Source organism: Rhinoraja longicauda, chromosome 12, assembly GCF_053455715.1.
Source record: "Rhinoraja longicauda isolate Sanriku21f chromosome 12, sRhiLon1.1, whole genome shotgun sequence".
NCBI lineage: Eukaryota > Metazoa > Chordata > Chondrichthyes > Rajiformes > Arhynchobatidae > Rhinoraja > Rhinoraja longicauda.
Genome location: NC_135964.1, coordinates 47,997,277 through 48,023,028, shown reverse-complemented (window position 1 = coordinate 48,023,028; position 25,752 = coordinate 47,997,277). Strand labels below are relative to the sequence as shown.

Below are 25,752 nucleotides of genomic sequence, written 5' to 3'. Positions count from 1 at the left end.
GATATTTACCTCTCGCATAATACCCGATTGACTCAGTATTATCACGTTTGATTCTGCTTAAAAATGGCAGCTGTATTTCAAGGAATTGAACAACACTTCAACTTGTTCAACTTGTTTCAGTTTAGAGATTCAGCGCGGGGGGAAAAAAGGCCCTTCGGCCCACCGAGTCCATGCTGATCAGCGATCCTTGTGCACCAGCACTATCCCTACGCACTAGGGACAATTTTTTTCCCAAGGCCAAACAGACTTCCAAACCTGCGCGTCTTTGGAGTGTGGGAGGAAACCAGAACGCCCAGGGAAAACCCACATGCGGTCGCGGGGAAAACGTACAAACTCCGTGCCGCCCAGCAAAGGCAACACTGGTCAACGCCGGCTGACGTCCGTCTTCAAGTGTCCTTGAATTATGACCTTGTGCCCTGACCTCAGATACTCAGATACCAAGTTTGCAGATGACACAAAGGTAGGGGGGGGTGGTGAATAGCGAGGAAGGGATCTGCAAGCTGCAGGAAGATATAGATGAGATGGTCAGATGGGCGGAGCAGTGGCAGATGGAATTTAATCCTGAAAAGTGCGAGGTGATGCACTTTGGCAGAAATAACTTGGAGAGGGAGTACACCATGAATGGAAGGACCCTAGGGAAGACAGGGGTACAGAGGGACCTTGGAGTACAGGTACACAAGTCCTTGAAGGCGGCAGGACAGGTGGACAGGGTGGTCAAAAAGGCATATGGGTTACTGGCCTTCATTAGCCGGGGCATCGAATATAAAAGTAGGGGGGTAATGATGGAATTGTACAGAACACTGGTGAAGCCACAGCTGGAGTATTGTGTACAGTTCTGGTCACCACATTATAGAAAGGATGTGATAGCTTTGGAGAGGGTGCAGAGGAGATTCACCAGGATGCTGCCAGGGATGAAGGGCCTCGGCTATGAGGAGAGACTGGGCAGACTGGGGTTGTTTTCCCTGGAGCAGAGAAGGCTGAGAGGGGACATGATCGAGGTGTATAAGATCATGAGGGGCATAGATAAGGTAGATGGCGGGGAACTTCTTCCACTGGTGGAAGGTTCAACAACGAGGGGACATAGATACAGGGTAAGGGGAGGGAGGTTTCGGGGGGATGTGAGAAAGAACTTTTTCACCCAGAGGGTGGTTGGAGTCTGGATCTCACTGCCTGGGGTGGTGGTGGAGGCGGGAACACTCACAACGTTTAAGAGGCATTTGAATGGGCACTTGAAATGCTACAACATTCAGGGCTACAGTCCAAATGCGGGAAAATGGGATTAAAATTAGACTGTGTTGGTAACGGGCGGCGCGGACACGATGGGCCGAAGGGCCTCTTTCTGTGCTGTAGGACTCTATGACTTTAAGTACACGTACAATTCCCGTACACATGAAGATATTTTGTTATTGAATCTATCCCACAATGGAAATTGTTGTACTTCGTGGTCCGGTACCTGTTGTACCTTTGTTATGACCCTGGACGGACCACAAGTACACGTGTGTAAAAGGTTACAACGCTGGAGCTTAACTCCAGGCTCTTTATTCCGTGGCCACCTGGAATCAGAGTGATCACCTAATCACACCAATCCCTTATATACATACACATTACGACACAGGCAAACAAAGTAATCCTTGTGATACAACAAAGTAGTCCCAGCAATATCACAACAGAAATGCGAATTAGGACACTGGTGACATGCGATATTTGAACAGGTTGTGCTGGATGGTATTGTCCTGTCTGAATTGACTTTCAACACACATGCACACATCTGCAGATGCCAGATCAGATTCTGAACATTGAGGAGATTAAGTTATTTTGGCAGGGTGCTGCTTCTTACAGCCAAGTTACGAACAAAAACAACATTTAAGGAAGTCGTCTAAATTTAGATTCGAAGCTCGAGTGGAAAATTCCATTTGCCGTTCAGCCTGGGAGTGGATTTGCAATTTGGATGCGCAGTTGATTTCTTATTATTTTGGTCTTCCCTTCAGGCCATTGACCCCCCACATCCTACTCCAACCATTGTTTATAAAAACTGAGGGCTTTCCTCGATCTTTCTCTTAAATCACTCCCGCTGATCCCATTCATTCGCCCAACAAGGAAGTGAGAGAGGAGGATTGGTGACGGTAACACGAATGTCTTGTGAGAAATGATTCACATATTCCAGACCAACCGGAGGCTCTTGCCACGCCCAAGAAAGTATCTGTCCGGTAATTTTACCTATGTAATGGAGGATACAAGTTTAGAAGTCGATAAGACGGTGGTGAGGCCACATTTAGAGTTTTAGACAATAGACAATAGGTGCAGGAGTAGGCCATTTGGCCCTTCGAGCCAGCACCACCATTCAATGTGATCATGGCTGATCATTCTCAATCAGTACCCCGTTCCTGCCTTCTCCCCCTGACTCCGCTATCCTTAAGAGCTCTATCTAGCTCTTTTGTCGGAAAATAACTGCAGATGCTGGTACAAATCGAAGGTATTCATTCACAAAATGCTGGAGTAACTCAGCAGGTCAGGAGAGAAGGAATGGGTGACGTGTTTAGAGTTTTGTGTTCAGTTCTGGGCACCATGTTGTAGGAAAGACTGTTGTCAAGCGGGAAAGGGTGGAGGGAAGATTTACGAGGATGTTGCCAGGACTAGAGGGTCCGTGCTACAGGGAGAGGTTGAGTAGGCAGGGACTCTATTCCTTGGAGCGCAGGAGGATGAAGGGAAAACTTTTTCACCCAGAGAGTTGTGAATCTGTGGAATTCTCTGCCACAGGAGGCAGTGGGGGCCAATTCACTGGATGCTTTCAAGGGAGAGTTAGATTTAGTTCTTGGAATCAAGGGATATGGGGGGAAAAGCAGGAATGGGGTACTGATTTTGGATGATCAGCCATGATAGGCGGCACGGTGGCGCAGCGGTAGAGTTGCTGCCTTACAGCGAATGCAGCGCCGGAGACTCGGGTTTGATCCTGACTACGGGCGCCGTCTGTACGGAGTTTGTACGTTCTCCCCGTGACCTGCGTGGGTTTTCTCCGAGATCTTCGGTTTCCTCCCACACTCCAAAGACATACAGTTATGTAGGTTAATTGACTGGGTAATATGTAAAAATTGTTCCTAGTGTGTGTAGGATAGTGTTAGTGTGCGGGAAGAAGGGTCACGACCCGAAACATCACCCATTCCTTCTCTCCCGAGATGCTGCCTGACCTGCTGAGTTACTCCAGCATTTTGTGTCTACCTTCCCTTTATATTCTGCTTGATGCAGGCAACTTTGCATTCAGCCTTCTTACTTCTAATGTCCAATACCCTCTCTTTAAATCTTTCTCTTCTTTGAAGATTTCCTCAAAACCTGACTGCTTTGAACAAGATTTTATCCACTTTTCTAACCGAATTGGCATCAACGTTTGCCTCAGTATTTGTTGGGAGTATTATTACTGTTAGAGTTGAATAAGCTTCTCTGTGACACTTTTTGAATATGGTGCTTGCTTCGTGAAATTAGAAATGCGTTAGAATTGAGATGACTTTAACCTTTTTAACGTTCTTAATAATCAAGATATAATGTTGTACAATCTGCAACTTTCTTTGTTATATCGTTAAGTTTACGGCTCACACTGTTTCACATTGGCCATCGAGGTACTAATACATAAACATGAGACCTTGGTCATGTTGATACTTGGATGGTAGAGTTTTGATTAACTTTTATCAACGTCACAATCTATCGACAATTATGGTCTTTGCCCATCACCTTCCCTACCTCAATTTCATAAATGATAGGAGCAAAATTAGGCCTTACAGCCCATCAAGTCTACTCCGCTGTTCAGTCATAGCTGATCTATCTTTCTCTCTCAAACCCATTTTCCTGCCTTCTCGCCATATAAGCCCTGATACCCAGGGTATTTCATTATTGCCTTCAGCAATTTCCATCCTCATCATTTTGGGTGCCCTGTTTAATCAAAAGCAAAAGCCACCAATTGAACCTGGGTGTATAGGAAGGAACTGAAGGCACTGGTTTATACCGAAGAAGGCACAAAATGCAGGAGTAACTGCGGGTCAGACAACAACTGTGGAGAAAAGGAATAGGTGACGTTTCAGGTCGGAATCCTTCATGGCCTGGACCTTGTATCTTCAGAGTTCCAAAACGGCCCAATTTTGCCAATCCAGCAAAATCTGCACACAAAATGGCAAATATTTAATCCAAACCAAACCAGCTGAACCTGAAGTATCATATCAGATTTCTGTCTACTTTGCTTCTGTATACATTTGTAGTCTATTTGCCTATTGTGCCACAATGGTTGTCAGGTGTTATGGGGAGAAGGCCCATACATCAGGGGTTATGGGGAGAAGAACCCCTGACATCAGTCTGAAGAAGGGTCTCGACCCGAAACGTCACCCGTTCCTTCTCTCCCGAGATGCTGCCCAACCCGCTGACTTACTCCAGCATTTTGTGTCAACCTTTGACTTAAACCAGCATTTGCAGTTTTGTTTTGTTTTTTCCCCCGAGAATTTCCCTTTGACAAGTTACTCAACCTGTTCCGGAGCTCAGTACTTGGAATCTGACAATTCTCGCTTTGTTTTATTCAATGTTTCTGCAGGATGACTTTGAGACGTTGTTCAGGGTCTACGACAAGAATGTGACCTTCCAGTTTTTCAAGAGCTTCAGGCGAGTTCGAATCAACTTCAGCAACCCCATTGCTGCAACTGAGGCCCGAATTCAGCTTCATGAAACGGAGTTTAATGGGAAGAAAATGAAGCTCTACTTTGCACAGGTAATGATTTCTGCAGTTGCTAGTCTTTTAACAATGTAATTGATTAAACGCCTTGATGAACCCCCACATCAGTCAATGAAAGGAAGCATGCAGGTACAGCAGGCAGTGAAGAAAGCCAATGGAATGTTGGCCTTCATAACAAGAGGAGTTGAGTATAGGAGCAAAGAGGTCCTTCTACAGTTGTACCGGTCCCTGGTGAGACCGCACCTGGAGTACTGTGTGCAGTTTTGGTCTCCAAATTTGACGAAGGATATTCTTGCTATGGAGGGTGGGCAGCGTAGGTTCACTAGGTTAATTCCCGGAATGGCGGGACTGTCGTATGTTGAAAGGCTGGAGCGATTGGGCTTGTATACACTGGAATTTAGAAGGATGAGGGGGGATCTTATTGAAACATATAAGATAATTAGGGGATTGGACACATTAGAGGCAGGAAACATGTTCCCAATGTTGGGGGAGTCCAGAACAAGGGGCCACAGTTTAAGAATAAGGGGTAGGCCATTTAGAAAGGAGATGAGGAAGAACTTTTTCAGTCAGAGAGTGGTGAAGGTGTGGAATTCTCTGCCTCAGAAGGCAGTGGAGGCCAGTTCGTTGGATGCTTTCAAGAGAGAGCTGGATAGAGCTCTTAAGGATAGCGGAGTGAGGGGGTATGGGGAGAAGGCAGGAACGGGGTACTGATTGAGAGTGATCAGCCATGATCGCATTGAATGGCGGTGCTGGCTCGAAGGGCTGAATGGCCTACTCCTGCACCTATTGTCTATTGTCTATTGTCTATTTTCTTGGGCAGGAAGGAACTGTAGATGTTGGTGTTTAAAACCAAAGACAGACACAAAATGCTGGAGTAACTCAGCATTTCTGGAGAGAGGGAATGGGTGACGTTTCGGGCCTCGACCCTTCTACAGATTGGGTCTCAACCCGAAAGGCCACCCATTCCTTCTCTCTGGAGATGCTACCAGTCCCGCCGAGTTACTCCAGCATTTTATGTCTGTGCTTTCTTGGAGACCCTTTAGACTTTAGAGATGCAGCGCAGAAATAGTGCCTTCTACCCACAAAATCTGCGCCGACCAACGATCGATCACCCCATGCACTAACGTTATCCGACACACTGGGGACAATTTACAATTGTACCGAAGCCAATGAACCTACAAACCTGTACGTCGTTGGAGTGTGGGAGGAAACCGGAGCGCCCGGGGGGAAAACCCACGCGGTCACGGGGAGAACGTGCAAACTCTGTATAGGCAAGCACCCGCGCGGTCAGGATAGAACCTGGGCCTCAGCCAGCACTCTAGTTTATAGTCAATTTATTTGTCACATACACATAAATGTGCAGTGAAATGAAAAGATTACCCACAGTCCAACAATAAGACCAATAAAAATAAGCGATAAAAATATGCAATAACACATACTGCCATAAACCAAAAAGAAACATCCATTACAGTGAGTCTCCTCCAGTCACCTCCTCACTGTGATGGAAGGCCAGAATGTCTTTTTTCTTCCCCTGCCGTCTTCTCCCGCGGGCGGTCAGGCTGTTGAAGTTGCCACGTCGGGGCAATTTTATCCAGTATTTTATTAAGTTGCCCTAATTTTTCTTTGTTTAAAAAGCCGCATTTTTCAAAACAAGTATTTTTGTTTTACAGATCCAGAGCAAAGCTTTCAGTAAAGGTAGTCCTCACCTCGCGCCACCCCATCCAGAAAAGCAGTTCCTCATTTCTCCACCAGCTTCTCCACCTGTCGGGTGGAAGCAAGCAGAGGATGCTACTCCAGTTGTAAACTACGACTTGTTGTACGCAATCTCCAAGCTGGGGCCAGGTAAGCACAACTTAACTTTGTCAGTTTGAAAACAACAAAAAGAAAAAAAGGCGCACAGTACTGGAGTATCTCAGCCGGTCAGGCAGCATCTTTGGAGAACGTGAACAGGTGACGTTTTGGATTGGACTCGAAGAATTGGGGTCTGAAGAAGGGTCCCGGACCCGAAAGGTCGGCGATTCTTTTTCCTCCAAAGATGCTGCCTGGCCCGCTGGGTATTTATTCACAAAATGCTGGAGTAACTCAGCAGGTCAGGCAGCATCTCGGGAGAGAAGGAATGGGTGACGTTTCGGGTCGAGACCCTTCTTCAGACTGAAGGGTCTGCTGGCCCGCTGAGTTACTCCAGCATTTTGTGTCTATCAAAGGACCTTTATCTGTGTATCTTTAGAGCTTGGGACTTCCTTATCACGCCCAGCGCATTTCCTTCTGCAGTAAAGCAAATTAAAAGTTATGTAGGAAAATAACTGCAGATGCTGGTACAAATCGAAAGTATCACAAAATGCTGGAGTAACTCAGCAGGTCAGGCAGCATCTAGGAGAGAAGGATTGGGTGATGTTTCGGGTCGAGACCCTTCTTCAGTCTGAAGAACGGTCTCGATCCGAAATGTCACCCTTTCCTTCTTATCGAGATCTTATCGAAACGTATAAGATTATTAAGGGGTTGGACACGTTAGAGGCAGGAAACATGTTCCCAATGTTGGAGGAGTCCAGAACAAGGGGCCACAGTTTAAGAATAAGGGGTAGGCCATTTAGAACGGAGATGAGGAAAAACTTTTTCAGTCAGAGAATTGTGAATCTGTGGAATTCTCTGCCTCAGAAGGCAGTGGAGGCCAATTCTCTGAATGCATTCAAGAGAGAGCTGGATAGAGCTCTTAAGGATAGCGGAGTCAGGGGGTATGGGGAGAAGGCAGGAACGGGGTACTGATTGAGAATGGTCAGCCATGATCACATTGAATGGCGGTGCTGGCTCGAAGGGCCGAATGGCCTCCTCCTGCACCTATTGTCTATTGTCTATTGTCCTAGACGCTGCCTGACCTGCTGAGTTACTCCAGCATTTTGTGATACCTTCAAATTAAAAGTTATGTACAATTACATTTATGTTCTGATTGGTGAACATGTTTCGCAGTTAGTTGGTCCACTTGTCTACTTATAGCTTGCGTTTTTCTGCATATGTTTCCCTTGTGAGAAAATGTGTGGGTAGGGGGGTGCTTTCCACACCACCTGTTTCCTGTGTTTTGCACAAAGAGATCTCTCTGTCACAGTGGAACCTTCTTACAAAGCGAAATGGCTGGGATCGTTTGAAAAGAGTGGTACTATTACAGGGGCAAGATGACCTCGGCAGGCCGGAGATGGTTTTCTGGCCTGGGCAAAGTTAAGGAGAAATGGAGTTTGCTAACGATAATGAGAACCTTCAGAGTAGGAAGAAGGCAAGTGAAATATCGCAGATAGTATAAGAAAATAACTGCAGGTGCTGGTACAAATCGAAGGTATTTATTCACAAAATGCTGGAGTAACTCAGCAGGTCAGGCAGCATCTCAGGAGAGAAGGAATGGGTGACGTTTCGGGTCGAGACCCTTCTTCAGACTGATGTCAGGGGGGGCGGGACAAAGGAAGGATATAGGTGGAGACAGGAAGATAGAGGGAGATCTGGGAAGGGGGAGGGGAAGAGAGGGACAGAGGGACTATCTAAAGTTGGAGAAGTCGATGTCCATACCGCTGGGCTGCAAGCTGCCCAAGCGAAATATGAGGTGCTGTTCCTCCAATTTCCGGTGGGCCTCACTTTGGCACTGGATGAGGCCCGTGACAGAAAGGTCAGACTGGGAATGGGAGGAGGAGTTGAAGTGCTCGGCCACCGGGAGATCAGTTTGGCCAACGCAGACCGAGCGCAGGTGTTGAGCGAAGCGATCGCCGAGCCTGCGCTTGGTTTCGCCGATGTAAATAAGTTGACATCTGGAGCAGCGGATGCAATAGACGAGGTTGGAGGAGGTGCAGGTGAACCTTTGTCTCACCTGGAAAGACTGTTTGGGTCCTTGGATGGAGTTGAGGGGGGAGGTAAAGGGACAGGTGTTGCATCTCGTGCGGTTGCAGGGGAAAGTGCCCGGGGATGGGGTGGTTTGGGTAGGAAGGGACGAGTGGACTAGGGAGTTACGGAGGGAACGGTCTCTGCAGAACGCAGAGAGGGGAGGGGATGGGAAGATGTGGCCAGTGGTGGGGTCCCGTTGTAGGTGACGGAAATGTCGGCGGATGATTTGTTGGATCCGCTGGCTGGTGGGGTGGAAGGTGAGAACGAGGGGGATTCTGTCATCTATTGCTTCTGCTCCTTGTGTTATTTGATTTGCCAGACAACAAGCTCTCTACACCAATGAATCCAGTTGGACTCCCAGCCTAGTTCTAATCAGACCCATGTCAGATCGGAGTGTTACTATCTATTCACACATGACATGCCTACCCATTACTCGCTGAATTAAAATGCAAAATGTATTCAAAGAAACTGACAGCTGTTGGTGTAAAGGAATACTCTTAAATTGCTGGGCAAAGATGAAGATACTTTGTACCATAGCACAAGAGAGCAAAGATTGAAAACGATAGGAGTAAATAAATGCGTCTCTCTTCGATTTAAACCAGCATCCGCATTTCCTTCCTACACAGAAGTAATTAACAGTTAAGTTCAGAAGTAGTTGAACGCCAAGCAAGAACGCCATTTTGAATGCAAGAACCTATATTTTGCAAGGGGGAAAAAAGACACAAATTACTGGAGTAACTCAGTGGGTCAGGCAGCATCTGTGGAGAACATGGATAGGCGACATTTCTAGTCGGGACCGTTCTTCAGGCTGATTGTTGTAGGGGTGGTGGAAGAGACTGGGGGAGGGGGGCGAGACCAAGTTTGGCAAGAAATAGACTCAAAGTGCTGGAAAAACTCAGTGGGGCGGGCAGCATCTGTGGAGAAAAGGAATGGGTGATGTTTCGGGTCATGACCCTTCTTCAGACTGATTGTAGAAGGGATGGTAAAGGCTGGAAGAGATGTGGGAGCCCAGGGGTGGACCAAGCCTGGCAAGTGATAGATGGACACATGGGTGCTGGGGCTACTCAGCGGGTGAGGCAACATCTCTGGAGAAAAGGAACTGGTGACGTTTCAGGTGGGAGCCCTTCTTCGCACTTTGCGTCTATCTTCAGGATAAACCAGCATCTGCGGTTCCTTCCTGCACGCCTGGCGAGTGATGGGTGGATACAGACAAGGGGAGGGGAGGGAGGGGGGTTGATTGGCAGATCTTTGGACAAAGGCCAGAGATGAAAAGACAAAAAGTGTGAGCTGTGATGAGGATAGAAGAGATGTAGAACGTGGAAGGAATATAGGTGGAAGGGAATAGGGGAAGGGAGAAATGGAGAAATGGGTACACATCCAGTTGGGAGAAGGAGAAGAGAGGGGAGGGTGTTTGTAAGTTAGTTCCCTAAGTTTCAAGATATGCCTCTTTTTGCAAAGGGAAGGAGGACTGAGAATATTGGATGTGTTGGAAGGAATTGCAAATGCCGGTTTAAAGATTGCCACAAAGTGCTGGGGTGTCTCAGCGAGTCAGGCAGCATGTCGAGAAAATGGATAGGTGATGTTTCGGGTGGGAACCCTTCTTTCATGATCACATTGAATGGCGGTGCTGGCTCGAAGGGCCGAATGGCCTCCTCCTGCACCTATTGTCTATTGTCTATTCAGACTCATTGAGGATATTGAATTCCATAATATTAAAATGTTAAAACATTTTAAGAATGTTTTAACATTCTTAAAACATTCTCTTGATGTTTCGAATTCTTCAGAGAATTGACCTATCTAGTTTAACCTTGGTTAACGCTGGGATGTAGATATAATCTAAAACAAATCATGTGTAGGAAGGAACTGCAGATGCTGGTTTATACTGAAGGCAGACACAAAATGCTGGAGTAACTCAGCGGGACAGGCAGCATCTCTGGATAGAAGGAATGGGTGGCGTTTCAGGTCGAGACCCTTCTTCAGATAATAAATCATGTTGTGCAAGAAATAAGGAGGAGCACTTCAACTCCCCCTCCCATTCCCAGTCTGACTTTTCTGTCATGGGCCTCCTCCAGTGCCATAGTGAGGCCCACCGGAAATTGGAGGAACAGCACCTCATATTTCGCCTGGGCAGCTTGCAGCCCAGTGGTATGAACATCGATTTCTCCAACTTTAGATAGTTCCTCTGTCCCTCTCTTCCCCTCCTCCTTCCCAGATCTCCCTCTATCTTCCTGTCTCCACCTAGATCCTTCCTTTGTCCCACCCCCCTCTGACATCAATCTGAAGAAGGGTCTCGACCCGAAACGTCACCAATTCCTTCTCTCCCGAGATGCTGCCTGACCCGCTGAGTTACTCCAGCATTTTGTGAATAAATACCTTCGAGGAGGTACCTCTTTGTCTTCTAAGATCCGCTCTTTGTGTTTTCTCTGTAGGGAAGAAGTACGAGCTGCACGCTGGCACTGACACCACTCCCAGCGTTGTGGTGCATGTCTGTGAAAGTGACTCGGAGCTGGAGCAGGAACAAGAGGAGGAAGAAGATGGCAAGAATCGACCCAAACCTAAAATCGTTCAAACAAGAAGGCCAGACTACTCCGCTAGCCATTCTAAGTGAAGTGAACTTGTCGACCTGTCTTTGCATTTGGATTCCTCATACAGAGAACGCCCACACTACTGAGTTATAATGGGGGTACTGGACTGCAGTATGACTTGTGCGAAGAGTTTAAAGTTCCCAAAATGCATAACTGTGTGTGAGTGTGTACTGGTAGGCAGAAAGAATGGGGGAAATTTGTACTGTTTCGAAGCTTTCGCGTTATTTTCTGCTGTAAGCCTTGCACATTTAAACTGCAACGGTATTGAACTGGGACAGCTGGAACAGCTGGATGAGTGAGCAACATTGATAAAGGCACTCGTGGTGAGGTGGCGTCTGTGGTTGGCACTGAAAAATATTATTTTTTTAGTTCTCTTTTAACGTTTTCGTGTCTACCATTTCCTTGCTATTATACTTCCTTTGCATATTGTTGCAAACATTGTAGTTATTTGTGGTGTTTCGTGTGGCCTGGTACAATGTTTAACATAGTCCCTTCTAGCGGTTGCCAGCTTGTATGGAATTGTGACATATTCAAGACTTAAGCAGGAAACTGAATATAATTTGCAAACAGTAGCTGCTTCATGGGTTAATTCAACCACTTATCAGGATCAGGTGGGGTTTTTTTTTAAACATTGAGACTTTTATCAGTCGAACTACATACTGTAAGTATTCTCTCAACAAACTGCATCACAATGATTGTGAGGATAATTGACGCGGTCTAGCTTGCACTTTATCTTTCCGCAAACCTTCGGCAAAGTGCACTAGAACTAACCGCATGTTGTAAAACACAGGCTATTGTATGGAGATTTTCAGCATCTATTACTCTAGTGCGTTTGTGTCTTCTAAATTAACTGACTCGTCATTTGCTTCATTGAGATTCGAGCCCGACCGACTCCACTTTAGTCTGCCATTTAGCGTCAGAGTTGGATTCGGATATTATTTTGTCAGCTCCTTATTCTTTCCTCTGGCTGGTTCACTTGCACAGTGAAGGACTGCAATGCGATGAGCTGACAAATCTAGCAAGAGCTGAATGTGGCAGCGGTTTTCGCACTTCGTAACCCCGAAAAATGAAGACAAACTCCGTCCAGGAGGCATTTATTGGATGGAATGGAACAAAAACGAAACTCATTTGTCGGGAAAAAAATGCATATCTGCACCTCATTATGTTGGGGAATTAGATACATTTTCTTTAAGAATTTAGAGAGGTGCATGACAGAAACTGGCCCTTTGACTCAGTGTGCAGGAAGGAACTGCAGATGCTGGGTTACATCGAAGACAGACACAAAAAGCTGGAGTAACTCAGCGGGACGGGCAGCATCTCAGGAGGAAAGGAATAGGTGACGTTTCGGGCCGAGACCATTCTTCATGACCCGAAAAGTCACCTGGTCCTTTTCACCAGAGATGCTGCCTGTCCCGCTGAGTTACTCCGGCTTTTTGTGTCTCAAAACTAAAACCCAAACTGCTGCTGTCTGATGGCAGCCATCATTTCCGTCTGTGCCCAAATACTTTTGCCATTCGTTTTTTCTTTTGAAGTGGACATTTGGCTGTGAATAAAAGACACATGGCTTTGTTTTCAAACCTTAATCATGTATTCAAAAGTACTAGACCACTTTGTTAACTGCAGTTAGTAAAACATAATCTTGGTCACAATCTGTTTCCTGGCCTGAAATAGTGGTTTCTTGAGCTACACATAGATTATTTATGTTAATGTGACTATCTTGAGCGACTATGGAAAGTACCAAATTACTGATTTACGATGTCTTGTCAGACCGTATTCATCCCGTGAAATGTTAGAATATTTTGAGCTGTTTCTCTAGAAGTGTAAGTAATGTCGGTATCATATTAAATTATTGTCTGTCTGCTGTACATATTGTTCATATTTGTACAGATTGGAATAATTGGGCAGATGGGATGTTTACAAATAAATACATTTGCTTTAACTACATGCTTTTTTTCTTTGAGTTATATAAAGTGAGATTGAACAATATCAAAGAGGCTTTTTTGATAAGAAGGGTCTTGACCCGAAACGTCACCTAATTCCCTTTCCCCAGAGATGCTGCCTGACCTGCTGAGTTACTCCTGCTCTTTTTGATAGACACGTGGATAAGGAGGGATCGCATGCAGGCATAGTAGATTAGAGTATCTTGGCATCATATTTCTCACAGACTCTGTGGGCCAAAGGCCGTTTCTCAACTTTCGAGGCTCTAGGGAAAACAGCGTTTGTCCAACCCCTCCTTACAGCTGATGCTTGCTATACCAAGCAGTGTTCTGTTGACCTGTGAAGCTCCAGAGAAAACTGTGTTTGTCCAACATTTCCTCATTGCTAACACTCTCTAAGCCAAGCAGTATCCTGAGCTTAGCCAAGCAGTATCCTGAGCTTAGGCAAGCGGTATCCTGAACTTAGCCAAGCAGTATCCTGAGCTTAGCCAAGCAGTATCCTGACCTTAGCCAAGCAGTATCCTGACCTTAGCCAAGCAGTATCCTGACCTTAGCCAAGCAGTATCCTGATAAACCACTTCTGCAACCAAAACTGCGCGCAATTCCCCGAAATGTAACCTCACCAAAGTTTTACATAGTCGCCACATGGCTTCCTGACTTTTATACTCAATACCCGACCGATGCCCAATACCCGACAGTCTGAAGGGTCCCGACCCGAAACATCACCCATCCTTTTTCTCCAGAGATGCTGCCTGACCCCACCTTACCCCAGCACTTTGTGTCCACATGATACGATACGATAGAACTTTATTTATCCCAGGAGGGAAATTGATCTGCCAACAGAAGATAAATAAAACATGAAATTAAAATGACGAGTGGAAAGGATTGGGGAGGTGCAAAGATTGGGAGGGGAGGGGGGGGGGAATATACCTGACTGATGAAGGCAAGTAAGCCATATGTCTTCTATATCATCCAATCTACGTGTGTTGCCACTTTCAGGGAGCTACATGCTTGCACCCCAAGTTCCATCTGTATGTCTGAGGAAGGATATTCTTGCTATTGAGGGCGTGCAGCGTAGGTTTACTAGGTTAATTCCCGGAATGGCGGGACTGTCATATGTTGAAAGACTGGAGCGACGAGGCTTGTATACACTGGAATTTAGAAGGATGAGAGGGGATCTTATCGAAACGTATAAGATTATTAAGGGGTTGGACCCATTAGAGGCAGGAAACATGTTCCCAATGTTGGGGGAGTCCAGAACAAGGGGCCACAGTTTAAGAATAAGGGGTAGGCCATTTAGAACTGAGATGAGGAAAAACTTTTTCAGTCAGAGAGTTGTGAATCTGTGGAATTCTCTGCCTCAGAAGGCAGTGGAGGCCAATTCTCTGAATGCATTCAAGAGAAAGCTGGATAGAGCTCTTAAGGATAGCGGAGTCAGGGGGTATGGGGAGAAGGCAGGAACGGGGTACTGATTGAGAATGATCAGCCATGATCACATTGAATGGCGGTGCTGGCTCGAAGGGCCGAATGGCCTCCTCCTCCACCTATTGTCTATTGTCTAAGATCGACACGATGTTTTGGCAGTTGCTATTTTTACAAACTCATCTCTCCATTCTCTCTTCTCATGGCTCGTTTCCAGCCACCTACCTTCATGCGGTAACTGGATCTTTCCATGGCTGTGATTATTTTAGTTTAGTTTAGTTTTTTTAGAGATACAACACGAGAACAGTCAGCCCACCGAGCCCACACCGACCGCCGATCCCCGTACACTTACACTGTCCTACACACACACACTAGGGACAAATTACATTTATACCAAGCATATTAACCTACAAACCTGTACGTCTTTGGAGTGGGGGAGGAAACTGAAGTTCTCGGAGAAAACCCACGGGGAGAACGTACAAACTCCGTACAGGCAGCACCCGGAGTCGGGATCAAACCCGAGACTCTGGCGCTGTAAGATGGCAGCTCTTCCGCTGTGCCACCGTGATGCCCACAATTGCCGTTTAATTTGGAGATTCAGCATGGGGGGAAAGGCCCTTCGGCCCATCGGGTCCACGTCGACCATCAATCACCCACGAACACCAGTGTTAGTCTACGTTATCCCACTTCCTCATCCAATTTGCAGAGACCAATTAACTTATAGACCCAGACATCTTTGTGATGTGGGAGGAAAACAGAGCACCGAGAGGAAACCTACACGGTCACCGGGAGAACGTGCAAACTCCACGTGGACAGCACCCGAGGTCAAGATTGAACCTGGGTCTGTGTGAGGCAGCACATCCACTGGTATATGGTAGGTAACAGGTCGACATCGGGCCGAATAGATCGGTTTATCAAACCTTTGTCAACCTACTACCTTCCTCGCCGCTTTTTCCAGCTTTCTTCTCCCCCCTCTACAATCAGTCTGAAGACAGGTCTCGACCCGGAAGGTCACCTATCTATGTTCTCCACAGATGCTGCCAGACCCGTGGAGTTGAGGCCAGTTCATTGGCTATATTTAAGAGGGGAGTTAGATGTGGCCCTTTTTGCTAAAGGGATCAGGGGGGTATGGAGAGAAGGCAGGTACAGGCTACTGAGCTGGATGATCAGCCATGATCATATTGAATGGCGGTGCACGCTCGAAGGGCCGAATGGCCTACTCCTGCACCTATTTTCTATGTTTCTATGTTACTCCAGCACTTTGTGTCCTGTTGCACAGGACAGCTTGGGTTGGGGCCCAACGCAACGCGGAGATTCCAACGTGACACAATCCTTTCTTGAGTCCCATTGTTCAGCTGGTCTTTGTACAAACACAGGCAAAGGGCAAAATCACAAACAAAGATGCGAAAACAAAATATTTATTTTTATAGCAAATAGAACAAGTTTGTCTGCACATTCTGCAGCCGCATTGTTCGCAATGGTAACAGGGGGAGTTTCCAGTTGCTTGCTTTGCTTTGCGTGACACAAAGTGTGATAACGCAATGAAATCACACACACAAAAATTCACACTGCCATTGATGAAGTGATTTTTTTTTAAAAACAGCAGAGTGAACTTAGATAAAGTGAATATAAGAAAATAACTGCAGGTGCTGGTACAAATCGAAGGTATTTATTCTCAAAATGCTGGAGTAACTCAGCGGGTCAGGCAGCATCTCGGGAGAGAAGGAACGAGCGACGTTTCGGGTCGAGACCCTTCTTAGATAACGTTAGATAAAGTGAAAGTCGCTGAAAGAAATTCCCTGATCCCCTGTTTAGATGACTTTGATTGCCAGCCATGCACAGAGCCATATTTAAATTTGTGATTAGTTTCCACACAATGTTGTTCATTCATATTGCCTTTCAAACTCACATCACCACATGTAGAGATTCTGAAGAAGCCCTCTTATTTATTTTCCAATCTGAAGAAGGGTGGCGCTGTACGATGGCAGCCTCGCCAACAGTCTATCTTGTCCTTCTCTTCTTTTGTTGTTTTTAGTCTGTTGTTAAATGTATGTTTTAGTGCATCTTTAGTTTTGTATTACGTGGGGGGGGTGGGGGAAACTTTTTTGAATCTCTTTCCTCGACGGAGATGCGATTTTGTCCGTATCAATAGACAATAGACAATAGACAATAGGTGCAGGAGTAGGCCATTCAGCCCTTCGAGCCAGCACCGCCATTCAATGCGATCATGGCTGATCACTCTCAATCAGTACCCCGTTCCTGCCTTCTCCCCATACCCCCTCACTCCGCTATCCTTAAGAGCTCTATCCAGCTCTCTCTTGAAAGCATCCAACGAACTGGCCTCCACTGCCTTCTGAGGCAGAGAATTCCACACCTTCACCACTCTCTGACTGAAAAAGTTCTTCCTCATCTCCGTTCTAAATGGCCTACCCCTTATTCTTAAACTGTGGCCCCTTGTTCTGGACTCCCCCAACATTGGGAACATGTTTCCTGCCTCTAATGTGTCCAATCCCCTAATTATCTTATATGTTTCAATAAGATCCCCCCTCATCCTTCTAAATTCCAGTGTATACAAGCCTAATTGCTCCAGCCTTTCAACATACGACAGTCCCGCCATTCCGGGAATTAACCTAGTGAACCTACGCTGCACGCCCTCAATAGCAAGTATCGTATCTCCGTCCGCGCTGAGGCCTAACATCGTGGAGCTGGCGGTCCCTTTGTCAGGGACCGACTTCGGGAGCTCCAACCGCGGGAGACTGTGGACTTAACGTTGTGGAGCTCGGTTAGGGATCGACTTCGGGAGCTCGAACTGCAAGAGCTTCGACCGCCCCGACCGCGGGAGCTTCGATCGCCCCGACTGCGGATGGTTCGACTGCCCCTGACCGCGGGAAAAAAGGAGTGAAGGAGATAACACATTATCGCCTTCCATCATCGTGTGCTATGGTGGATGTTTATGTTAATTTTGATGTAGTTGTGTATCTTGGTGCTTTTTTGGTATGACAAATCAAATTCCATGTATGGTTTTACACACTTGCCTAATAAATTCATTACAATTAATTAATTACAATCTGGGGAAAAAAGGGGTCAGCCTTCGGACAGATTTTCTTTTGTGTGTATGAAGGAACTGCAGGTGCTGGTTGGCACAACTGCAGGTGAAGGTCGACACACAATGCTGGAGTAACTCAGCGGGACAGGCAGCACCTCTGGAGAGAAGGAACGGGTGACGTTTCGGGTCACGACCCTTCTTCAGATTTTTACGATCAGTGTGGAATGACCTTGTCAGCATTCCGAGCCCAAGTCACATTGAAAGGATCAAAGTGCTCGTGAAAGCAAGGAAAAATGAGCGACAGAATAATGTTTTTTATACTGCATTGTGTCACTGTCGAACCCACTGGCATATTGTTCTTGATCCACCCACCCATTTCACGCTTACATCCTCTTGCTCCCGGAACAGGATGTTGTACTCAGTAAACCTTGAACAAACTCCAGGTTTGTACATCAATACCAATAGCCTTGAAGCTCAGTACCCCGCGGCCCCTGCTCATCTTAGCCAGGGTTCTTTAACCAGGCTGGCCTCAAGAGTCGTAGAGCCCGACAGCACAGAATAAGACCCTCCCGCTCCACGGGGCCCCACTGATCAAAATGCCCAAGTAAGCCAGTCCCACTTGACCAATATCCCTCTTAAACCTTTCCGAAGCGTGTCCCTGTCCAAATGTCATTCAAATATTGTTGTTGTAGCTGCCTCACCACATCCCCTGCAGCTCGTTCCATTTATGTACCACCCTCTGTGTGAAAATGTTGCTCTTCAGGTTTCATTGAAATCTCCCATGTTAATCTGGTGCCTTCGAGTTCTTGATTCCCCAACACTGGGAAAACCACACAATGTGCACTCATCGGACCTGAGGCTGTCGCCATTTTATACATGTGAAACGGAAGCAGGAGCAGGCCACTCGGCCCCTCTAGCTTGTCCTACCCTTCAATAAGATCATTGAATGCCCGTCGAGATGTGCCAATAAGATTACTCCTTAATCTCCTACACACCAAGGAATTAAGTCGGCAATTGGGCGGCACTTTAGCGCATTGGTAGAGTTGCTGCCTTACAGCGCCAGAGACCCAGGTTCGATCCTGTCCACGGGTACCAGGGGTAGTACCTGGGTTCAATCCTGACCATGGTTAACGATGATGCATAGATCTCACCCAGAGTCCTGCAATTTCTAACCTCCCACAGTCTTCTTGGGTATATATAGCTGATCAAGCCCCAGAGATTTACCCACGTTAATAATCTAGAGGCTGGTCATGGCGCATCTCGACGGGCATTCAATGATCTTATTGAAGAGTAGGACAAGCTAGAGGGGCCGAGTGGCCTACTCCTGCTTCCGTTTCACATGTTCTAAGGAGAAAAGCAATATTACTGAGAGTAAGAACCACTTTGATTAGTACGGGGGTTATGGGGAGAAGGCAGGAGAATGGGGCTTGGGAGGGAGAGATAGATCGGCCAAGATTGAATGGCGGAGTAGACTCGATGGGCCGAATGGCCTAATTCTGCTCCTATAACTTATGAACTTATTTATAGATAAACATGCAAGGCATTGACTTAGGCTGACTTTTCCATGTACCCTAAATGTGTCAGCACAGGTCAATGCCTTGCATGTCTATCTACAAATAATTTTATAAGTTCATAAGCGACAGGAGCAGAATGAGCCCATTCGGCCCATCAAGTCTACTCCGCCATTTAATCATGGCTGATCTATCTTTCCCTCTCAACCCCATACTCCTGCCCTCTCCCCATAAGTTTTGCGGTCACGGTGGTGCAGCGGTAGAGTTGCTGCCTTACAGCGAATGCAGGGCCGGACACCCGGGTTCGATCCTGACTAGGGGCGCTGTCTGTACGGAGTTTGTACGCTCTCCCAGTGACCTGCGTGGGTTTTCTCCGAGATCTTCGGTTTCCTCTCACACTCCAAAGACGTAAAGGTTTGTAGGTTAACATAGAAACATAGAAAATAGGTGCAGGATTAGGCCATTCGGCCCTTCGAGCCTGCACCGCCATTCAATATGATCATGGCTGATCATCCAGCTCAGTATCCCGTACCTGCCCTCTCTCCATACCCCCTGATCCCTTTAGCCACTAGGGCCACATCTAACTCCCTCTTAAATATAGCCAATGAACTGGCCTCAACTACCTTCTGTGGCAGAGAATTCCACAGATTCACCACTCTCTGAGTGAAAAAAAACGTTCTCATCTCGGTCCTAAAAGACTTCCCCCTTATCCTTAAACTGTGACCCCTTGTTCTGGACTTCCCCAACATCGGGAACAATCTTCCTGCATCTAGCCTGTCCAACCCCTTAAGAATTTTGTAAGTTTCTATTAGATCCCCCCTCAATCTTCTAAATTCCAGCGAGTACAAGCCGAGTCTATCCAGTCTTTCTTCATATGAAAGTCCTGCCATCCCAGGAATCCCAGGAATCAATCTGGTGAACCTTCTCTGTACTCCCTCTATGGCAAGAATGTCTTTCCTCAATTGGCTTGGTAAATGTAAACATTGTCCCTAGTGGGTGTAGGATAGTGTTGATGTGCGAGGATCGCTGGGCGGCGCGGACCCGGTGGGCCGAAAGGGCCTGTTTCCGCGTTGTATATCTAAAAAATTTAAAAAGTCAATAAACTTATAAACTTCGAACGAAATCGTGAGAAATGAAGATGTCCTCAGTTAGCTCACGAGAAAGGCTCACAATTAACAGCAACCCATTGCAGGGAAAGTTTTTTAAATCCGATTTCTGCCAAGCATCCTAATAGTAAGGGCTCTGCTGTGAGTCCACCGATGACCTTGGCCGTTTTGTGGAATGGATGAATTGGCAGGTGCGATAATGATGTTGAAATCTGCCTGCCTGCTCGATAGTCATCTCAGTCTGGATCTCAGAGTGACAAGGACAGCAAGGTCAAGGTTACATTTGAAGACAGGAAAGGTGGGCCGGATGAGCACAAGTCAAGATAGTGTTTGACACAAAGCTGCAACCAACCGTGGGCTTTAACTGATCACTCGGCAGATATTCAACAGGGCTGACGACTGCTTTAGTTTAGTTTAGTTTAGTTTAGAGACACAGCGTGGAAACAGAGGTCCTTCGGCCCGCATCGTCCGCACCGACTAGCGTTCCCTGCACATTAACACCATCCTACACACACTACAATTTACCTTTATACCACGGGCGCTGTCTGTGCGGAGTTTGTACGTTCTCCCCGTGACCGCGTGGGTTTTCTCCGAGATCTCCGGTTTCCTCCCACATCAGTGGAATTCTCTGCCTCAGAAGGCAGTGGAGGCCAATTCTTTGAATGCATTCAAGAGAGAGCTAGATAGAGCTCTTAAGGAGAGCGGAGTCAGGGGGTATGGGGAGAAGGCAGGAACGGGGTACTGATTGAAAATGATCAGCCATGATCACATTGAATGGCGGTGCTGGCTCGAAGGGCCCGAATGGCCTCCTCCTGCACCTATTGTCTATTGTCTATCAAAGACGAACAGGTTTGTAGGTTAATTAGCTTGATATAGTGTAAAAATTGTCCCTAGTGTGTAAGTTAATTGGCTCGGTATAAATATAAACGGGCCCCAGTGTGTGTAGTTTAACGTCAATGTGGGGATCGCTGGTTGGGCCAAAGGTCCTCGGTGGGCCGAAGGGCCTGTTTCCACGCTGTATCTTTAAACTAAACTGAACTAAACAATAACCTACAAACCTGTACGTCTTTGGAGTGTGGGAGGAAACCCAAGATCCCACGGGGAAAACCCACGCAGGTCACTGGGCGAACGTACAAACTCCGTACAGACCGCGGCCGTGGTCGGGATCGATCCCTGGGATTCTGGTGCTGCAAGCACTGTAAGGCAGCAACTCTGCAAGGCAGCAGGTGCAGTAGTGGCATCTAAGAGCCTTTTGGACAGGCACATGGGTATGCAGGAGATGGAGGCGTGTGGATCACGTGCAGGTAGTCACCATCAGTCTATCTTGGCTTCATGTTCGGCACAGACACTGAGGGCAGAAGGGGCCTATCCCGTGCTGTACTGTTCCATGCTCTAACATTGAAAATGCGTGTCAGAGGGAATGACGGTAGGGCCTGCCAACACAGTCAGACGAATGAGGGGCCCATGGCAGGGGGGGCAAGAGGAACTTTTATACCAGCATTGACCAGTTGGTCTGAATCCAGTCTCGTAGAATGCTGGTTTTATTCAGGGATACATGATCAAAAATCAAAAAATATCTCCAGAGTTCGTTTGCCAGGAACCTTAATTCTATGAGGAATATAGGCCTAACGTGGGCAGGTGTGACTACCATAGCCATCTTGGCCACCAAGGGGACGTTGGGCCGAATGGACTGTATAACCTCTATGACTCTCTATCCCTCTGAATGTGAATAGTTTCCATCTACCCTGACTAAGCCCTTCATGAAATTAGATACTCCGTAGTCAGAATCAGACAGCGCGGAAACCAGCCCCTTCAGCCCAGCACATCATATTATTTCATATTTTCATATTTCAGATACAGTGCGGAAACAGGCCCTTCGGCCCACCAAGTCCGCGCCGCCCAGCGATCCCCGCACATTAACACTATCCTACACCCACTAGGGACAATTTTTACATTTTACCCAGTCAATTAACCTACATACCTGTACGTCTTTGGAGTGTGGGAGGAAACCGAAGATCTCGGAGAAAACCCACGCAGGTCACGGGGAGAGAACGTACAAACTCCTTACAGTACAGCACCCGTAGTCAGGATCGAACCTGAGTCTCCGGCGCTGCATTCGCTGTAAAGCAGCAACTCTACCGCTGCGCTACCGTGCCGCCATTTTGATCATTGCCAATGCTGATCATTTTGCCCTTATGTACTAACCCCATAGGCTTGGAGATCAAGATTAGTGGGCTAGGCTTAAGGCGGGAGGGGATAGATTTAATAGGAATCTGAAGGGCATCTTTTTCTTATTAAGGGTACGCAATAGATACGATACGATACGGGTCAGGCAGCATCTCTGGGGAAAAGGAATAGGTGACGTTTTGGGTCGGAGCCCTTCTTCAACCTATCTTTGTGTCTATCTTCGATATAAGCCACTTCATTTCCTTCACATTTTGACTACCAGAGTAAATACAGTAGTTGAGTCAGGTACAATAATGTCATTTAAAAGACTTTCGTTTAGTTTAGAGATACAGCGCGGAAACAGGCCCTTCGGCCCACCGAGTCCGTGCCGGCCAGCGATCCCCGCACACTAACGCTAGATCGAGACACACTAGGGACAATTCACAGCAATACCAAGTCAATTAACCTACAAACCTGTCACCTTGTTAGGCAGGTACATGGATAGGAAATGTTCAAGATTCAAGATTCAATTTATTGTCACATGTACCATAAGGTACAGTGAAATTTGAGTTACCATACAGCCATACTAAGTAAAGAGCAACAAGACACACAGCCACACAGACACACAAAATAAACTTTAACATGGACATCCACCATAATTCCACATTCCTCACTGTGATGGAAGGCAAAAAACAGTTCAATCTGTTTGGAGGGTTATTGTCCAAACATGGGTAAATGGGAGTAGCTCAGATAAACATCTTGGTTGGCACGCAAGAGTTTGATCAAAGGGCCAAAGGCCACATGATCCTGTCATGTGCTATGTGACTAATTATTATTAATTTTTAAATTGACATCTACAGATGATTGTTCCTTTCCAAACCATCATCGCCTGGCAATATAACACTGTTCTTTTCACATTACTGCCTTTCAATCCTGGAACCCTCAGCTAACGGAGCTGAGAAGCACTTTCATCGGAAGGACTGCAGCGGGTCAAGAAGGCAGCTCATCCCTGCCTACTCGAAAGCTGTAAAGAACGGGCATTATATATTTGCCTTGAAAGAAAAAGGAACGGAAAAAAATAACGTGGCAGCTTATTGGGCTACCAATACCTCTCCTTAATCTCACAGAAAAAATACAGGAAAGGGTCATTCATTGGGGCCCTAAACCTGGGTCTTCAGATACTAACAAAACACGGAATCAAGAACCATAGGTTTAGAACATAGAAACATAGAAAATAGGTGCAGGAGCCTGCACCGCCATTCAATATGATCATGGCTGATCATCCAACTCAGTATCCCATACCTGCCTTCTCTCCATACCCCCTGATCCCTTTAGCCACAAGGGCCACATCTAACTCCCTCTTAAATATAGCCAATGAACTGGCCTCAACTACCTTCTGTGGCAGAGAATTCACCACTCTCTGTGTGAAAAAAACTTTCTCATCTCGGTCCTAAAAGACTTCCCCCTTATCCTTAAACTGTGACCCCTTGTTCTGGACTTCCCCAACATCGGGAACAATCTTCCTGCATCTAGCCTGTCCAAACCCTTAAGAATTTTGTAAGTTTCTATAAGATCCCCCCTCAATCTTCTAAATTCCAGCGAGTACAAGCCGAGTCTATCCAGTCTTTCTTCATATGAAAGTCCTGCCATCCCAGGAATCAATCTGGTGAACAAGGTGAGGGGGGAAAGATTGAATAGGAACCTGAGGGGAGGGGTAACGTTTTCACACAAAGAGTGGTGGTTGTATGTAACAAGCTGCCGGAGGGTGTTGATGAGGAAGGTACTATCGCAACATTTAAGAAATATTTAGACAGGTACATGGATAGGGAAGGTTTAGAGTAGGGGTTGCCAACTTCCTCACTCCCAAATACGGGACAAGGTGACGTCACCGCCCCACCTAGCCAGCGGCCATGTGCTCCAGCTCCACCAATGGCAGCCGCCCGGGCTGGGAGGCGGGTTGCTACGCAACCTCCGTTAGGTGGCGCCCAGGCCTCAGGAGCTACACTGTCCGCACCTACACTGTCCAGACCTACACTGTCTGGACCTACACCGTACGGACCTACAGCAACTGGATCTACAGCGCCCGGGCCTACAGCGTCCGGGCGTTCAACCACTCCCCCCCACCTACCTTGCCTAATATGGGCAAAGGGCGGTCCCGAATGGGACAGACCAATTTAGCCCAAAATACGGGATGTCCCGGCTAATACGGGACAGTTGGCAACCCTAGCAGCGGCAGAGTTGCTGCCTCACAGTGCCCGAGACTCTGGCTCGATTCTGACAACGGTTGCTATCTGTAGCCAGTTTCCACATTCTCCCTGTGACCATGTGTGGTTCCTCCTATTGTTGCTCCGGTTTCCTCCCACATCCCAAAGAACGTGCAATGTTTGTAGGTTAATTGACTCCAGTAAATTGTCCCTAGTGTGTAGGATAGAACCATAGTACAGATGATTGTTGGTTGGCATCGACTTAGTAGGCCAAAGAGCCTGTATCTCTAAACTGCTAAACAATGATAATGTAGGAAAAATAAAAAATAGGATTTATGGTGGATTTATATCTGATGGTTGGCATGGAGTTTGTGGGCCGAAGGGCCAGTTTCCATGCTATATCGCTCCATGACTATAATTCCATGGTTATTTGTTAGTTGCACCATTAACTTTCAACTGTGCCAAATGTTCTATGATAAACACTTAACTGAAGTGAAACATTTCTTTGAATGAAGATTACTTACAGAGAAACAAGCTATGAAGTCTTTATCAATAGCAATAAAGTGCCATGCAAACAGGATTCTTCCATCTATACAGTCAGGTATCTTTATACTTTTATTATTGCTCCCTCATAAAATCATAAAGAAATCAATGCTATCTTCATTTACTACTCACCCACCCTTTTAGAAGAGATTAGAAGAATGAGGGGGGAACCTCATGGAAACATACAGAACAGTGAAAGGCTTGGATAGAGTGGATGTGGAGAGGATGTTTCCACTAGTGGCACGGTAGCGCAGCGGTAGAGTTGCTGCTTTACAGCGAATGCAGCACCGGAGACTCAGGTTCGATCCTGACTACGGGTGCTGCACTGTAAGGAGTTTGTAAGTTCTCCCCGTGACCTGCGTGGGTTTTCTCCGAGATCTTCGGTTTCCTCCCACACTCCAAAGACGTACAGGTATTGGCTGGGTAAATGTAAAAAAAAAAAAAATTGTCCCTAGTGGGTGTAGGATAGTGTTAATGTACGGGGATCGCTGGGCGGCACGGACATGGAGGGCCGAATAGGCCTGTTTCCGGCTGTATAGATATGATATGATATGATAGTGGGAGAGTCTAGGACTAGAGGTCACAGCCTCAGAATTAAAGGACATTCTTTTAGGAACGATGAGGAGGAATTTATTTGGTCAGAGGGTGGTGAATCTGTGGAAT

At 46.7% G+C, this 25,752-nt stretch overlaps 1 protein-coding gene across 1 annotated transcript in view; it reads left to right on the top strand.

Moving 5' to 3' along the window:
• The window catches only part of LOC144599004 (calcipressin-1-like), a 90,316-nt gene extending 77,223 nt beyond the window's left edge, over positions 1 to 13,093 (top strand). Inside the window, 3 exon segments of the mRNA XM_078409721.1 lie at positions 4,571 to 4,744; positions 6,379 to 6,550; positions 10,999 to 13,093. Coding sequence (XP_078265847.1) covers positions 4,571 to 4,744; positions 6,379 to 6,550; positions 10,999 to 11,177 — 525 coding nt within the window. The 3' untranslated portion in view covers positions 11,178 to 13,093.
• The last annotated feature ends 12,659 nt before the right edge of the window (positions 13,094 to 25,752 follow it).